The 17,580-nt window shown below is 57.6% G+C and overlaps 1 protein-coding gene across 1 annotated transcript in view; it reads left to right on the top strand.

Moving 5' to 3' along the window:
* Positions 1 to 17,580, top strand: part of PTPRF (protein tyrosine phosphatase receptor type F) — an 87,982-nt gene that overhangs the window by 11,045 nt on the left and 59,357 nt on the right. The window contains exons 3-5 of the mRNA XM_040627409.1: positions 3,131 to 3,266; positions 11,564 to 11,709; positions 11,877 to 12,018. Coding sequence (XP_040483343.1) covers positions 3,176 to 3,266; positions 11,564 to 11,709; positions 11,877 to 12,018 — 379 coding nt within the window. The 5' untranslated portion in view covers positions 3,131 to 3,175. The remainder of the gene's footprint in view (positions 1 to 3,130; positions 3,267 to 11,563; positions 11,710 to 11,876; positions 12,019 to 17,580) is intronic.

Raw genomic sequence — 17,580 nt, 5'->3', positions numbered from 1 at the left:
TTAATGTCAGGAGCTTGGGCCTTGTTCTCATCTCAGTTGTCAGAAACGCAGACTCACCCCGCCGTGCTGGGGGAAGTGGGCGCTCGGCTCTTAACTGGGTTAGCGACCCCAGCAAGGTTAGCATCGGTCCCACCTCCCTGCCCCTCCCCTGCCTTCTCCCCAAGGTGACCCTGAGCGCTCCCGGGCGGGGACAGGGCCAAGGTCTAGACCGAGGCAAGGCCCAGGGATCCAGGACTTGGAGGAGGGGGTTCTGGAGCTGGGGGCAGGCTGTGTTTCCGGAGTCTGGGGTGGGCAGAGGTGTCCTGGCTTGGACAGCAGTGTGGTTGCCGGAGTAGTTCCCTAAGAACGTGTCCGTGTCCGTGTGTTCCCTGTGTCTCCGGTCTCTGGGTAGCCATGTCCCTGTGTCCACGCACCTCTGGGAGAAGCTCTTTGGAGAGGGAATGTCTTTGTTTTCAACTTCTCTACCTTTGTCTGTCCTGCTTTCTGTATCTGAATAGTGTGCTCGTATCCCAGACTCAGGTACATAGGGGGCCCTTGGAATCCCCAGGTCAGTGTCACTTGTCTCTCCCACACTGGGGGTGGGGTTGCCAGAGGCCCCAGTTGTCCTGACACCCACGGCCAGAATCTCATCCTAGACTGTACCACAGGACCTCTGCTCTGGAGTTAGGCCCCCTCGATGGCTGTACTGGGGACTCACACCCCATGTCTATGTCGGGGGGGGGGGTTATACCCCTACAACAATGTACTGGGAAGTTATGCCCCTATAATGTCTGTCAGGCAGCTCCATCCCCAGGATGTGTGTACCCTCCGTCTACTCTCCTGTGGTGTCTGGGCCGGACAGCCACAGCTCCGTGACGTGCCCCCCAGGAGCTAGAGTGCTACAGGGCTGTGCCTCCGTGAGCACCGTACCGGGAGTTCCATCCCACGCCGACCGCGCTGCACATTTGTGCCTCTGTGACCTCTCTTCTTTGTAGCTTTAGCCCCTTTAGTTCACACCAGGGAGATCTGCCCCCCATGCTGTGTGTTCCTGTGGGTTACACCCCCGTGGTGTCTCCCCTGGGGAGGGGGTGCACACCCAGAATGCTCGCGCCCCGGAGCGAGACCTCCGTGAATACGCCGTTGTCGTTCCCGTGATGGCTGGACTAGGCCCCTCCGCCCGGTCTGCGGTGCCCGACGCAGCCCTGAGCTGTAAAGCCATGGCGTCTGCACCAGGGGCCACAGGCTGCTCGCGTCGGGGAGCCGTGTCCGTGTGGCAGCCCGGCCCGGCAGTCCGCCGCCGGGTGTCTGCCGAGAACTTGAATTCTCTGACTGGTGCCGTGGCTTTGCCTCAGCGCCCTGGTGACCGAGCTCAGACGGGGCCTTGGTGCTATGGGACCTCCTTCCCAGACACCATGGTGGGGACCCCCCCTCCTGGTCTCAGCCACTGGATCTTTGTGGTCACTGAGTGGAACCCCAGGCATGGTGTAAATGGGGCCGGGTGCCCACCGCCCCTCTTCAGCTTTCTTGCTTTTGCTTCTCAGCTGCTAAGACTTTTAGCCAGATCTTGGGACAGAGGACATCTCCTGCACTTTGCCCTTTGTGCCCTTTGCCCACTCAGCGCCTACCCCACTTCACAGTCCTGCCCATTTTGTCTTAGCGCCTCTGCTGACCTACTGCCCAGCAGTCTTGGGACCTCCGACTGTCCCAGTTGAGACTAGAGTTCAAGTTCCAGGCAGGAGCAGAGCCATCTTTGAGCCCTGCCCCTTCACATTCCCCGGCCTCATCACTTCCTTGCAAATTCTCTTACCACTGTGGGCCAGCTGGTACCTGGGTCTGATGTAGACCCTCCCACCGGAGTCCATGGGACCACTGCAGGGCCCCAGGGTGTGTTCATCGCCACCCCCGCCCCCTCTGTGTCCTGTTGTGCTTTCAGAGCATTCTTGAGGGGCCTCTCGTGTACCAGCCACCTGCTCAGAGTGAAGGGTGAGCAGAGCTGGTGGGCGCTGTTGTGGCTCCCCTCAAGTCCCCTGGGTGGGGGCGCCACAGGGGAGAGGCCCTTGGGAGCCCATCATCGGGGCTGTGATAGCAGAGCTGTGTCTCCGTAGTGTACGCTGTGGCCATGCCGAAGGCTTCACACAGGTGCCTGGCAGGCTGGGGAGGGCACACCTGGCGGAGGAGCCCCAGGAGCAAAGGCCTGGGAGGCATTCCGCCAATCCCAAACACAGCCTTCCTTGTGCACAGGTGCCTGTCTCCGTCTGGAAGGCGGCTCTGAGCAAGCAGCTCCCGGAAGCTGGATCTGCCCCTGGGCCGCTAGGGCAAGGGCAGAGGAGGTGTGGCTGGAATCTGAGGGTCCAGCACCCCCAGTCCTGGCCACACCAGGGCCTCCCTGTGGTTTCCTTTTGGAGTGGGAAGGTGCCATGGGAATTGGGTAGGACAAGGGTGGCCAGGCAGGGCAGCTACGACTTGTCAAGAGCACGTCCTGGCGAGCCTGGACGTGTGTGGCTTTGGCTTCAGGTCTCTGCTACCTGTATTCTGTGTGCTCCTACAAGTCTGTGCTCTGGGGCCTGTGCTCAGTATGCAGGGTCTGGCCCACGGCTTCCTCCCTCCCTGCTGCGGAGACAAGAGGCGATGGGATGTCCCCAGGACTCCAGAGTCCCTGGCCCGCGTGCTTCTGCTCCCTTCTCACTGCTCCCTGTCTCTTGTTTTGGTTGGTCTTTGTGTCTCTGTGTCTTCCCACCCTGTTTCCCCATCCCTGTCCCCTTATGGAGGCAAGTTGGAAACTCACAGTCTGGGATAGAACAGCCGGGTACATCCTCTGGTCTCAGTGGCCCCCTGCCCTCCTACTCAGGTTTAGAGAATGAGCTGAAGGCCTCTTGTGCTGTCTCCCTACAGGGTGACTGTTGGGTTATCCTTGGAGTCGCTGAGGTGGGGGATCAGTGAGGAGCCTGGGTCATCACAGGGCTCTGTGGGTCCGGGTGGCCATCGCACAGTCCAAGGTCGAGGAGGGGGGTGTCTGTTGAACGGGGCTCTGGATGGTCAGTGAGGATGAGTGTGGTCTGGGTGGTGAGTGGGGGCCAGGAGGTGGCATAAGTGGGCGGTAGGGACATCACTGGATACCAGCTAACTGGCTGTACCCTTCTCTCCATCACAGGTTGATTGTCCTGGGCTGTGGCTGGCTGTGGTGCTAGAGCCCTGGATGGCCCCTGAGCCAGCCCCAGGGAAGACGATGGTGCCCCTTGTGCCCGCGCTCATGATGCTTGGTTTGGTGGCAGGTGCCCATGGTGACAGTAAGTCTGACCCCTCAAGCTGTGGGACCTCCCAGGTCAAAAGGTGGCGTTCCTCCTAGCAGGAATCTAGGGTGGGGACACAGCCAGCTACTACAAGAGGCAGGATCATTAGACACCTCCCCAGACCTCCTTCTGTCCTAGAGAGACCCCCCTCCCTCGGTTAGAGAACCCCCCTCTGAGAAGGGCTCCAGCCCCGTGCTTCCTGGGAGCATCCTGTGTGTCCCTTAAGGCGCTGCAGGGTGGAGCATGGCTAAGTGTGACCCCGTTTTATGGAACGGGGGTGAGACATGTCCAGGATTCATGTGGTCATCGGGCGACGTGCTTCGGCGTGTACTGTGTCTGCCACTGCAGATCTGTGTGGAAGACACAGTACGAGCCATGTCAGAGCGGAGAGGGAATAGGGGTGCTGGCCCACAAGGAACGTACATGGGTGTGTGCATGGGACACTGGCTGAGTCCACAGGTCCAGGGAGTGATGAGAAGCCAGAGCCACCATAGCCCCTTCCTTCCCTGGGCCAGACCTTTGGGCTTCAGATGTGGGGACACTGAGCCCCTCCTTCCCCTTTCTCACCACCTTCCAGGCAAAGGGGTGTCTCCCTTCCCCCAACCCCTCAGCCTGGGGAATCGCGGGAAGATTGCACCTGGCCAGCAAGAAGCTGGGCTCTGTGTGCGTGCGTGCGTGCGTGTGTGTGTGTGTTGGGGGAAGAGGGATTGTCCCCTGCCGAAATCCAACTCCGAACTTTCCTCCCTTTCCTGACGCCCTTCCCCCTGCCTGGCACTACAAGACTGGCCGCAGCCCGCCCCGTCACCATGGTTACCACTGCTTGGTTACTGGTGGGAGGCGGAGCACAGGGCAGATTTAGCCAATCTGCACACTGACTGGGAGGGGTGAGGTCGGAGCCAAGGTCCCTGGGGGAAGGGGCTGTTCCCAGCCTGTCCAGAGCCCAGAGGTGGCCAAGGGCCAACCTGGGGGTCAGCCTGGTGGTCAGCGGGCCATAGGGCTTCCCTCACCCCCGACTCCAAGTATCTGGGCACAGATCTCTCTCCTTGCCCCACCCAGGCCCTTTCTCCTAATGGCTCATTAATTATTCAGGACCAGATCCTGGAGAGGGGTGGGACCAGGTCACCCTGCCCTTTGTCCTCTGAGGCTGGGGCCTGGTGGGGCTAGTAGGGCCAGGGGAATGGAAGGGCGTTCCTCCTTGGGGGGGGGGGCGCAGGGGGAGAGGGCCATGAGGGGTAGTAGGAGCTTTGAGGTGCAGGCCTGGGTGGGTGGGGGTGATCTCCAGGCCTGGCTGGGGCTGCTGGGAGAGCTTGAGCCTGCAGGGCCAGGTTGGGGTAGAAGTCACTGGGTGTGACTCTGACGTTGGCAGGGAGGCAAAGGCTTGTCAACAGTCAGGTGTGGTCAGTAGCCCTTGGACACTGAAGTACTGTCCTTGCTCCCCCGACCTCACCCTGGACACTCTCATGGCCTTTGGACGGGAGCTTGAGGGCAGAGGCAGGAGCAGCCAGCCGGGCTTTCCGACGACACATCCTGGGAGACTAACTGCCTTCCCCTCCTGCTGCATGCCCTAACGCGTACCCTCATCCCTCCAAACCTGTTCCTCTTTCTGTGTTCTCTCTCCTGGCCAATGGCATCACCACCCACCGCACCACCCAAGTCAGAACCCGGGCCTCCTCCCTGTCTCATACCCCACAGCTAATCCATCACCAGCTCCTGTTTCTCCCTTTTAAACATCTTTGGGATGCATCCACCTTCCCCTCCGCTGCCTTCACCCAAGCCACCCTCAGCTCCTGTCTGGGCTTTCACACGCAGCTGCCTCCCAATGGCTTCCCTGCCTCGGTTCCCTCACAAGCCGTTCTTCCTTCCAAAGTAAGAGTCGGGTTGAAAACGAAAGCCTGACTGTGTCGCCCCTTAGTTTAAAATCCCTCACTCTCCTGCCCTGTCGCCTTCAGGATCAAGCCTCGGGGTCTCATGCCTCTCAAGGCCCTGCATTTTCCAGCCTCTGCCAACCTCATCCTGCACTCTGCCCCCCGCCCCGCACTCCCACCATGCTGACTTCTCTGCCACCATGCGCTCTCCAGGCCTCCGTTCCTTCTGATCCCTCTGCTTGGAACACTCTTCCTCTTCCTCTTACCTGACCAGTTCCTATACACTTCCTCCCAGAGTCTGGGTCATGTGCCACTTGGGGGGCAGAGCGGAACGGTATTTGGAGCAGAGTCCCAGAACCTCCACGCTGGTCTCTTGAGACCCAGAACCCCAAAACCAGGGTCTGGAAGGTAGGAACCAGCTGGAGATGTTGAAATAGGGTGAGCGGGGCTCTGCTCCCAGGCAGAGAGCCATGGCGGAGGGGCCTGGGCTGGGACCTGTGGGGACCTGGCCCCAGGAGGCCGGTCTAGCTTACAGACCTGCCTGTGCTACGTGTGCTTTTGGACCTGTGCCCTTCCCACGGTGGCCAGGCTTAGGCTGGGCTCGGGAGACTTCTAGCCAGGGGTGAGTGGGCAAACGTGGACAGAGCTGCTGCGAAAGGTAGGGCAGGCGCCCCAGAGAATTGACGACCGGAGCAGTGAAGCGCAGAGCGGACAAATGTGTTTCTATAGGCCTCTTAACCAGACAAATGAATGGGAGCCCTGGCCTCTGAGGGGAGCGGAGGGAAGGGGGGTGGAGAAGCAGCTGCCAAGAGTTAGCCCAGAGGCCCCAGCGTTAATGCCGAGTCAGCTCGGATGGAGACCCAGGCACATGGGGCTTGGGCAGTTCCCCAAGCCCAGGGCTTCGTGGTTTCCCAAGGGGACGGCTCGTGGGGCTAGAGGCAGTCCCAAGCAGGAAGAGGTTTCTACTGCTCTCACGTGGGATTCAGGTGCCAGGTGGCCACACAGGCCTGCCTTTGGACCCTGCAGTGTGCATTACTCCAGTGTGTGTGCTCTGGGGGGTGGGGGGGGTGGGGCACAGAGGTCTAAGCACCTGGCAGGGGCGCTGGAAGGCTTCCTCGAAGAAGGGAACCCTGCAGGGTGACTGGATATTTGCTAATGGGGGTTGGTACATAATGGGATGAGATTGGGTGGGGGGCACAGGAATGGCCCTGGGCTTCTCCATGGAGCTCATGAGAGAGCTACGGTGAAAACCTTTGTCCCCAGACAGCATGGGGCAGAGGCAGGGATGCAGCATGGGTGATCAGGTTTGAGCAGGGTTACTTGGAATCCTAAGAGTCAAGAGCAGGACACCCCACAGCTGGAGGGGCAGGTGGGGGGCAGGGTGGGGGCAAGGGCCTGCATAGCTGAGGGTGTGTGTGTCATGTCATACCCCCCCACACACCAGCCATATGGGTAGGTAGGGCCACTGGGTGGGTAGGACCTGGTGGCCTGCCTAGACTCTGCCCTCTGTGGCACTTCCGGCACATTGCTTTTTCTCTCTGGGCCTGTTTTCCTATTACACAACGAGGGTAATCATTCCTACCTGGAAAGGTTAACTGAGGTCCCATGTTCAAGGCACCTGGCACCGAGTATGTGGTCCCTCCATCCGAGGCCATAACCTGGGGCTCCCTGTGTGTCCCCTGGGAACCCAGGGTTGTCTCTGAGCGGGCTCCCTTCTGGAGGGCGCCAGGAGCGGTCACAGGAGCCAGAGTTAATGAGTCCCCAGCTCATTAGGCGGTTCAGGGCCTGGGAAATCCACCTCTCCAGGAGCTCCCTCCCCTGCCTCGCCGTCCCTCACTCCCTCGTGGCTGTGTCTGCTCTCCGCTTCCGTGTACACACGTGTGTACGTGTGTGTGTACTCCCCAGGGCAGGCACAGAATAGCGGTCCGTCTCCCTGTGGAGGAGCCTCCAAGGTGGCCCAGTTTGGCTGTCTGAACACCCCCCCCCCGAGGTGTGCCCACCCTCTCCCCAAGCCAGCCCGCTGGTTTCCTTTTGAGGCCCCTCATTCCCACCGTTCATGGGCTCAATGGCCTGCTTGCGTGGAGAGTGTCCCAGGGCGCACCTCTGGGAGCCGCTGCCCAAAGAGCTGTGTGGCCCCCAGCCTCCATGCCATGAGGGAGGGGGGCCAGGAGGGATGCAGAAAGCCCCTCCTGGCACGGGATCCCTGGAGTTCTTCAGACCTTCCCTGACCACCAACTCAGGAGTCAGCACCAGGCAGAATGGTCAAGTTGCCTGATTTTGACCGTGTGCCTGTGGACGTCGTCAGTCAGTGTAGCTGTGATGGGTGTTGGAATGGGAACCCCAAGGGCTGCTGATGCACGCAGGCTCCCGGGCTCCCCAGGGGGTGGGGTGCAGGAGAAGGGCAGGGCACACACAAAGGCAAGGAGGTGCCCTGGCCTGTCTGGGCAAGTCCACCAGGGCCGAGCTGTGCCAGCACAGTGCTTGGCCCATGGTAGGTGCTCGGTTTGGAAAGAGGAAGGGCGAGCCTGACGCTTAGCAGGAGCAAGTGTGGGGAGGGCAGCGGGGAGACAGGAGTCAGCACAGAGTTTGTAGCTGGGGAGAGACGTGGTCACATTTGTGCTCCCCAAAAGTTGGCCTGGGTGAACAAAAGGGGCAAGAGCTCGGCAGGGCTTTGGGACGAGGATGAGCTGGGCTTTAGCTGCAGTGCTGGGTGAGGGGACCCTGGGTGGGAGTGGGGGTGGGTTTGGGAAGCCGAGGCCCAAGGGAGAGGAAGCCCCTGCTCCCACTGCCCCCGCCCCAGCGCACCGGGCTTGGGAGGCTCTGCCAGTCTGGCGAGTGGGTGGGCTGGGCGGGGCACTGGCTCCTCTCCAGCCTCCAAGGGTGTTCTGCCTCCCCGGTGGCCCCAGGCCCTGGGCCCCGTCCAGCCTGCACACAGTCCTCAGGCCTTTTCCCTTCTCTCTGCTCTTGCTGCTCCCGTGACCCGGACCTGGCTCTCCTCCCCAGCTTCTGGGTTCTTTGTTTGGCGGGGAGGCCCCGCCCCCAGGCCGCTCACCCGGCCATTCCGGTTCAGCAGGTTTCAGCCTCTGGTTTCTGCCGCCGACACGTTGAGGCAAGAGCCAGAGAGGGTTTCTACCCTGGGCTTCTTTCCCCGGTAGAACGGGCTTCCCTCTGGTGTGTAAGGGGCTGCAGTCTCCCTCCTCCTCGGGCATTCCCTCATCAGGTCCCTCCTTCATTGCTTCCACACCCTCGTGCCAGGAACTGAGTCGGGCAACAGGGACAGGGCAGGAAGCAAAGCAGGCATGGTGTCCGTTCTGCCCCGGGGTATTGTTCTGTGTGGGGAAGCAGCTGTGAGCCAAGTACTACCCCCAAACGTAGAAAAAGTAATAACCTCACACACGTACTATGTAACAAACTGTGAACGGTGCTATGAGAGAGGCAGAGGGAGTTAACAGAGAGCCTAAAACCAGGAACTGACCTCATGGAGCAGGGGACAATGACAGGGAGACCAAGGAAGGTTTTCTGAGGAAATGATGTTTAAGATGGGATCAGGAAGGTAAAGAGGATGTCTAAGAGGTTTGTGGCAGCAGGAACAGCTTATGCAAAGGCCCTGAGGCCACAGGAAACATTGCTTATGGGGGGATGGGAAGCCTGGGCTGGGGGTTACAGGGGAGGGGGCGTGATAGAGCGCAACTGGGGTTAGACCTGACAGGGCTCTGTCCACCATGAAAGGAGTTGAAATTCTGTTTTCATAGCAGTGGGAGGCCCTCTCAGGGCTTTAGAGGAGAGAGTCAGTTCAGTCTGGCTGCTGAATGGAGACTAGACTGGAGGGGGCAAGATTGGAGGCAGGGACACAGCTTGTCGGGCTGGCGGAGTGTCCAGTCAGGGGAAGGTGGTATCTGGACTAAGGTGGTGGCGTTGTGGAAGGAGATCGCGGAGCTGCTGGTGTGTAGGTCCTCAGGTGTGAGGGGGGGCAGTGCACAGGGTGCGGGGGCACTGCACACCCAGTGGAGCTTGCGTGGGCAGAGGCCTATCCGAGGGGACCCTTTTGAAAGGGACAGGCTCTGCAGACAACCACAGACTGGGAGAGTCTGGAGCCTCCTTCAGAGTGCAGTCAGAGGAAATGTGAAGCAAACTGAAGCTTCTAGAACCTCTGTTATCCCCAGGCCACTCCGGCTCCCATCAAGGCTGCCCCTGGCTCTTCTGGCCCAGCGGCCTCACCCCCTCTATTCCAAGAGCACTCAGGTGGGGCCTGAGTTTCTGTCCTCCATGGAGTCTTGGGTGCTGGTGCTGGAAGATGAGCTTAGGATTTGGAACGCCAATCAAACCCTAGCTCCACCCCCACATCTCTGTGACTTGTCCATTATGTAGCCTTCTGAGCCACCATTTCTCCATCTCTCAAATGAAGATGCTAAGATGCTCTGCATCTTTGTTTCAAAACTAATAATACGAATGAGAGTCTGCACAGACCCTTGGGTCCCTAGCACCATTTTGCAGATGAGAAAATGGCGGCTCAGAGATGATGAGTGACTTGCTTAAAAGTTACATAACCCGGTCTCTGGGGTGTTCAGTGAGGTGGTTCCCTTCCTGCTGTGTGTATGTGCAGCTGTAACTGCTGACCTGGTGATCCCCCAGCCGCTCCCCTCCTCAGGAACTGCGCCCGTCCCTTCCCTGGACCCTTGATTAGCACCCTCTCCCTCTCTGCTGCCTCCTTGCTGTCAGCATGTAAACGTTGTCTTTCATGTCTTAGGAAACCAAAAAAGAAACCAAGATGTAAACCTCCCTTGACCCCTCATCCCCTCTAGGTGCCATCTTTTCTGTACCTTCCCGTCACGGCCAGTGTCCTATAAACGGTCACTGCACCTCTTCCCTCCACTTCCTCACCCCCCACTCACTCCTCCACCTTCTCTAGTCCAGCTCCCCCCAGCACACCATGGACCCTGCTCTTCACAAGGCCCCCCTGTTCTGCACCAGGTGTCTTGGAGTCAGACAGGCTTGAAGTCAAGTCTCAGATGTGCCACTCATTGGCTCTGTGCCTTCGGGCAAGTGACTTGACCTCTCTGAGCCTGTAAACTGGGAATACCAACGAAGAAGGACTAAATGAGATAAAATTCCTGGTGCAGAGTGGGTGCTTAGGGAGAGATTGTCATCATGGCACACACACGTTTCTGTGCCAGGGATTGGGTCAGGTCGGGCCGGGGCTCATCGGCGCTGAGCAGGTGGTCTGAAAGGTCATTTCTCACGGTATTAGCCTTCCTAGAGCTGTTCATTGGCCTGATTAATAGGAAATGGATCCTCTGTCAGGATTAACGAGGCGTTGCTACGTCTTAATGAAAGCAGGTTTCTCCTGTCTTGTGACCCCGGGAGGTGGGATTCATAGGGGCAGGAGCTCCAGGTCAACCCTGGTGTGTGTACCGAGGTGATATGGGCACGACAGTACAGTGTCTGAGGCCCCTTCTTCCCTCCCCTCCCCCCGCCTCCCGGTGGACACCTGGGGGAGATGTGCAGGCTAGCTGTCTCAGAAGGCAATAACCGAGCAGTGGGGGCGGGTGGGGGTGCAGATTTACAGGAAAGCATTCACCTGGGAAGACGTCCAGAGATACTTAAGAGGCGGAATGTCTAGGCCTTTCGGGACTGCTGGTATGTGGGGGCTGAGAGAGAGGAGGAGTCACGGTTTCTGGCTTGAGCTTTGGGGTAGATGGAGGTACCATCACAGGTGGAGAGCAGTGGCGGGGGGCGGGGCAAGTCTGGGAGAGACGGTGGGGCTCTTCCAGGCAGCTCTCCGCATGCCTTTGTCCTTGAGCTTGGGATTGATGGGGGGGTGGGAGACAGAGTGTAGCCGTTAGAGCATGGACTCCAGACTCAGAACTCCTGGGTTCAAATCTCAGCTCTGCCACAAACCGGCTGTGTCATGTTGGATAAATCCCTTAACCTCTCTGTGTCTTGATTTTCTTCTTTATAAGCAGACGTAATTATGGCACTCACTTCATATGCTACAGCTCTTTGAATAGTGCCTGGCACATAGTAAACACTTTATAAGGGTTAGGTGTCACTATTAGTATTTTCTTTCCCTCTCTCCCTCCCTCCCTTCCTCCTCCTTTTCTTTCTTTCTTCTTTTCTTTCTTTCTTTTTTAAAGATTTACTTATTTTAGAGAGAGAGCAAGGGGGGAAGGAAGGGGGAAAAGGGAGAGAGAGAGAATCTCAAACAGACTCCACTCTGCACGCAGAGCCTGATGAGGGCTCGGTCTCACAACCCTGAGATCATGACCTGAGCCGAAACCAAGAGTCAGACGCTTGACCAACTGAGCCACCCAGGTGCCCCTAATATTTTCTTTATAGATCTTCTTGCCACCCCCGTGACTGCCACCTGTGGAGTGTTGGCCATCTCTGTAGTGACTGTCCCGTGGTGACTTGGTGTCTCCATTTCTCCAGGCAAACCTGTCTTCATTAAGGTCCCTGAGGACCAGACTGGGCTGTCAGGAGGAGTGGCCTCCTTCGTGTGCCAAGCCACAGGGGACCCCAAGCCACGCATCACCTGGATGAAGAAGGGGAAGAAAGTCAGCTCCCAGCGCTTTGAGGTATAACCTTGGGCAGGAAGGGGCAGGCAGGGCTCACGGTCTGCCTATGCCCTTCTGGGGTCCGGCCCTACATCCCCTCTCCTTGGTCTCCCTCCTCAGGGGCCTTTTGGAGGTGGGAGGATGTCTGACCCTAAGCAGGCTGTGACCCTGTGTCTGTCCTCTGGCAGGTCATTGAGTTTGACGATGGGGCAGGGTCTGTGCTGCGGATCCAGCCTTTGCGGGTGCAGCGGGATGAAGCCATCTATGAGTGCACAGCCACCAACAGTCTGGGAGAGATCAACACGAGTGCCAAGCTCTCGGTTCTTGAAGGTGTGTGCCGGGGAGCAGCGTGGCGGGTGTGTAGAGGGGCATGCGGGGAGAGCCTGTCAGCCAGCCCTGGCCCTGTCAGGGGCTGGTGTGTGTTTGGCAGAAAGGAGACCTGGCCATCTTGGCGTCGGCAAAGGTCAGATGTGGACGGGGATGGTCATTGGATCTGGCCTGGATTGTTGAGTGTGTGCCTGGTGTCTTTGCATCCTCCTGCGGAGCCGTGGCACTGCTCGGTAGGGTCAGAGGTCTGACCTGACGTGTGGGGCTGCAGTTCTCTATCGTTGGGGTTACGTGGCTTGGGGTTACATGGCTTGTGGCAGTGGATCGGATTTTCCTGTGGAAACTGGCGGGGCGGGGCTTCAGAGAGCTGTGTTCCCTGTAGCTCTTATGAACAAGGGCCCCAGGCTGGGGGCTAGGACTCTGTGTGTGGATTTTAGTGTCTCCTCACCTCCTGGCTCCTGCATTCATTCACAAATACTCCCTAATGCTGCTGTGAAGTCCAGAGGGTCATCTGACCTGGGCTCTGCCCTTGAGACGTCTCCAGTAAGTCTTATGGGGGCAGCTAGGGGAGCACAAAGGAGAGGGGACTGTTGTCTGAGCTGAGCCCTAAGGGTAAGTGGGAGCCAGGGTGGGGGCCTAGGCAGAAAGGACAGCAGCAGCACGCGCCAAGGCCCAGAAGCAGGAAAGAAGGGAGCTTTCAGGGAGTGCTGAGTTGCGCAGTTCGGCTTGGGAGGTGGCTGGAGTTGGAGGGCACAGAGAGAAGGCGGGGCAATCTGGAGAGGCCGGAGGGCAGATCTCACAGGACTCGGCTGAGAAATGAACACTTTCTTGGGGGCGTAGGAAACCACGGGATGGGGAAGGACAGGATCGGCCCCCAGCCACAATGGATTCATCAGCCTGAATACATCTGTGTGTATTTTCAAAATACAGCCTTGATTGTTGCCTTTTTTAAAAAAATGGCGGTAACAATACCCGTTCACTGTTGAAAATTTGAGAAGTATAAAATAACACATAGGAAAAAGTAAAACTCACCTGTTATCTTGCCTCTACCGGTGACACTTGGTTCTTTCCTTAGGGTCCATTTTCTGTGCAGGCATTATGTATGCAGTTGACACTTGAACAGCGCAGGGGTTAGGTGTGCTGACACACACACACCCCCCCCACCCCCCCACCCCCCCCACCCATCCCCCCGCCAAGCAGTGGAAAATCTGCATATAACTTTTGACTCTCCCAAAACTTAACTACCAATAGCCTAGTATCTAGTAGAGGCCTTAACAATAACATAAAGTCGATGAGGGGCGCCTGGGGGCTCAGTCGTCTAAGCGTCTGCCTTCCGCTCAGGTCATGATCTCGGGGTCCTGGGATGGAGCCCCATGTTGGGCTCCCCGCTCAGCGGGGGGTCTGCTTCTCCCTCCGCCTCTGCCCCTGCTTGTGCTCCCGTTCCTCTCCCAAATAAATAAAATCTTAAAAAAAAAAAAACCCATATAATCAATTAACACATATCTTCTGTATGTATTATATACTGTATTCTTCTGATAAAGTAAGCTAGAGAAAAGAAGATCTTATTAAGAAAATCATGAGGGGGGCACCTGGCTGGCTCAGTCAGGAAAGTATGTGACTCTTGAGCTCGGGGTCGTGACTTCAGGCTCCACATTGAGTGTAGAGATTACTAAAAAAAATAAATTAAAAGAAAAGAAAATCATGGCAGAAAATACATTTGTATAGTACTGTAGTACTGTACTGTATTTATCCAAAAAATTCCACGTATAAGTGGACCTGTGCAGTTCAAACCCGTGTCCAAGCGTCAGTTGTATAAGAAAAATGGGATCACGTCCTGCCCAATGATCTGTAGACTGCTTTTATTGTTTTTTCCAAGATTTTGTTTTTAAGTAATCTCTGCACCCAATAGGGGGTTCGAACTCACAACCCCGAGATCAAGAGTTGCATGCATGCTCCACCGACTGAGCCAGCTGGGCGCCCCTCATTTGTAGACTGCTTTTCAAAATGACATACCAGGAACATCTTCCTCACCATTAAATATCCTGTATCATTAGTTTGATGGCCGCAGGTATCACACGAGGTGCCTTAATTTATGTAGCCATTCCTTTATTGTTGGACACACATATTGTTCCCATGTTCTTGCTTTTATGAATAAAGTGCTACGCGCTTCCGTGCACAGAAGATGGGTTCACCTTCCTGATTATTTCCTTATTCTAGATTCATGGAAGTGGGATTGCTGGATCAAAGGACACATGAATTTTTAAGCCTTTCAGTATTTCCAGAAGATTGTGTCAGTTTACACTCCCACCAAGCAGGGCATGAGAGGGCCTCTTTTCTGCACATCCTCACCAGCAGTGGGAATTATCATTAAAAAAAAATCTTTGCCAAGTTAATAGGCAAAAAATGGCATCTCAATTTAATTTGCATTTCTTTGATTACAAGAGCAGTTGAACATCTTTTCACGTTGGCCATTTTTACGCTGTGGCTTGATGTGTTCGCGTGCGTCCATTCAGTAACTCCCTTGCGCCTGTGTGTCTCCTGTGTGTATGTGGCGGGGGTCCCGTTTAGAGGGACAGTGGGTAAGAGCAGGGGCTCCGGACCAATTCCTCTCTTAGCTTGTGACCTGGACAAGTAACTCTGCCTCTGAGCCTCGTTTGCTCCATCTGTAAACAGGGAGGTAATGCCTCCTCCCTGAGCTGGTTTGGAGGACTGAATAGGTCCCGGGATTCCAGCGGGAACGGTAGCTGCTGCCGGGCCCAGAAGCTGGCGGTCCCTGGCGTCCATGGCATCATCTACGTGGTGCAGCCCTGCTCACTGTCCATTCCCACAGCGGGAACTGACCTGTGGAGTAGGGACCCGGAGGACAGGCCCGGGGCCAGGACCTCAGTTTCCATAGCCATAACCAGGGGACAAAGTAGTTCAGCCCTGCCCTCCCTCCTGTGGGCGTCTGCCCCCGCAGGGAGCCGTCTGTCCTACCCCCACATTTGGGAGGTGGCTCCTGCCCCAGAGGGCATCTGATCAGACTCTCGGAAGAAAGAGGACCTCCGTGCTGGTGTTGAAAGAAAAGCACCCCCCCCCAGAATCCCTATCGCTCCAGTTTCTTTGTGGGCACTCCCCCCCACCACTGCCCTTATCTTTTAAAGGATGAGGACGATGAGAATGGTCTTTCAGGCCCCAAGTTGGGGAGGATTCAGACTTGGGAGGGGACCCCTCCCTCCTGAGGGACATTCTTGAATGGAGGTTCCTCTAGCAGGGGCCCGGGGGATGTTTGTGCTTCTGGGCTGTGGGAGGTGTCTGAGGACGTTGGGGTCCGTGTGGGGCAGGTCCCTGCCCTGCTTGTGCCCCGGCCGCTGTGGGGGTGGGACCGTGGGCCTCCGCCAGCCTCCCCTCCTCCTGAAACGCAGCACCCGGAAGACGAAGTGCTGACTTACCGCGTTGGTCTGTGTAACCTTGACCAGGCTCCTGGCCTGGCGGAAAGGAGTGGAGTGGGAGGCCTCGAAGGTGCCAGGAGGCGGGGCCGGGAGGAAGCAGCCCAGGCTCCCTGCCCCCGCGCAAGGTGTGTGCGAGAGGGCTGAAAGGAGAGTCGGACTGGGGCTGCGGGCTGAGCCGGAGGAGGGCCAGGGCCGCTCCCGGGAGGCCTGGGGAGAGGATGAGGCTGGTTCGAGGGCTGGGAATAGGAGCGAGTCCCTTACAGGTGTCACACACCGCACGTCCGCCCAAACCACGGGTACGTGAACAAGTGCACAAGCTTGCTACGTCCTGGGCTTATCAGGGGAGTGGCTCAGGGCTGCTGCGGCCACCAGGCTCAGGAGGGGGCCGTATGTTCCCACAAGGGAGCCCAGGCCTGCAGTTCTGGCCCTGTGCCGCCTGTCCCGTGTGGTTCCGCAGTGGGCCCAGCGTCCGGCATACGCGGCTCCGCCTCGGGGAACACGCCCCACTGCTCGAGGCCCTGCGCTCCCTTGTCGCGGCCTTTGCCCTCGGCTCCCCCAACACGACTGCCTATTTGTATGGAACTACAAAAGACCCCAAATAGCCAAAACAACCCTGAAAAAGAAAAATAAACCTGGAGGCATCACAATGCCAGACTTCAAGCTATATTACAAAGCTGTAGTCATCAAGACACTATGGTACTAGCACAAAAACAGACACATTGATCAATGGAACAGAATAGAAAATCCAGAAGTGGACCCAGCACCATATGGCCAACTAATATTCAACAAAGCAGGAAAAAATATGCAATAGAAAAAAAGACAGTCTCTTCAACAAATGGTGTTGGGAAAACTAGACAGCAACATGAAAGAGAAGAAAACTGGACCACTTTCTTACATCACACACAAGAATAAATTCAAAATGGATGAAAGACCTAAATGTGAGACAGGAAACCTTCAAAATCATAAAGGAGAACATAGGCCCTCCAACCCGCCCGCTGCCGCCACTGAGACAGAGAATCTGACATTTTCCCTCTCGAGGGAGGGGGAGGGGAGGCAAAGGCTTTGCTTCTTGGCCTTTCCCTCCAGGAGGTGGGGAGTGAGGGGCTTGGAGCTCATTCTGGACAGTGTGATCTGCCTGAGCCAGTGGGTTCCAGGCCAGGCAGGACAGTGGTCAGCAAAGCCCCGGAGGGGGCCACACAGCGGAGATGTGGGCAGGGCCCTGGTGACTTGGGTAGGTCCTGGGAGGGCTAAGGAAGGGGAGGCGGAGAGGTGGAGCGCTTGGGGGGAGCCTGGGAGCAGGAATGAGCTGTTTCTGGCTCTGTCCTGGGGGGGCCTGGGTCTGAGGGCTCCGAGTGCTGGTGGCAGCGCTTGCCTTGTAGTCACGGACACAGCAGCTAACACGCACCCCGTGTGTGCTGGGGGTGCCCCGTGTGCCCTGGGTAAGGCAGTGCGTGAGGTGTGTGGCGTGTGCTGTGTGTGGAGTGGGGTGTGGTGTGCACGGTAAGCAGCCTGAGCTGAATGTGTGGGGGTCAGTCTGACACTGGGGGGGTGGTTAGAGAGGCTGTGACTGGGCTCATTGTCTTGGGGACCCATGAGTTCCCTGCTCAGAGCTGTTGGTCAGCGGGATAGCTGGACAGATGAACGTGGGACAGAGTGGTCAGGCCGACCTGTTCTCAAGTACAGTGGCTCCCCAGCAGTTGCTCTGCAGCCAGGCCAGGAGGAGGGGTGCACCCAATAGGGATCCTGCTCGGACCTTGGGACCCCTTCCCTTCCTCCCCTCCTCCTGCCAAGGCCAGGCTCCCTTTCACCTGTTTCCACCCAGCCTTGATGTCTGCTCACTGACTAGGACCAGACCATCCTTGGATGCCACATGGGCCCGGGAATCCGGGTGCCTACATGGAGTTCTGTCTGGTCTTGCCTCCTTCGTGTGGGCATGTGGGGATAGAGACTGGGGTAGCGGGGCCATCAGTGCTGGGCCTGGACCCGTGAGTTCTGCAGTGGCCCTGACCCTGGCTGGCTTTGGGACCTGTGGGGTGATGAAGGACCTCTTGAGACACCCTGCCGCTCCTCACCCCCATACTCAGTCCCTTTGGAAACAGCCTCAGGGACAGGAGGGCTGATAAGCAACATGGGC

Source organism: Ursus maritimus, unplaced genomic scaffold, assembly GCF_017311325.1.
Source record: "Ursus maritimus isolate PB19 unplaced genomic scaffold, ASM1731132v1 scaffold_12, whole genome shotgun sequence".
In the NCBI taxonomy this organism is placed as follows: domain Eukaryota; kingdom Metazoa; phylum Chordata; class Mammalia; order Carnivora; family Ursidae; genus Ursus; species Ursus maritimus.
This window is presented reverse-complemented; position numbering and strand designations above follow the sequence as displayed.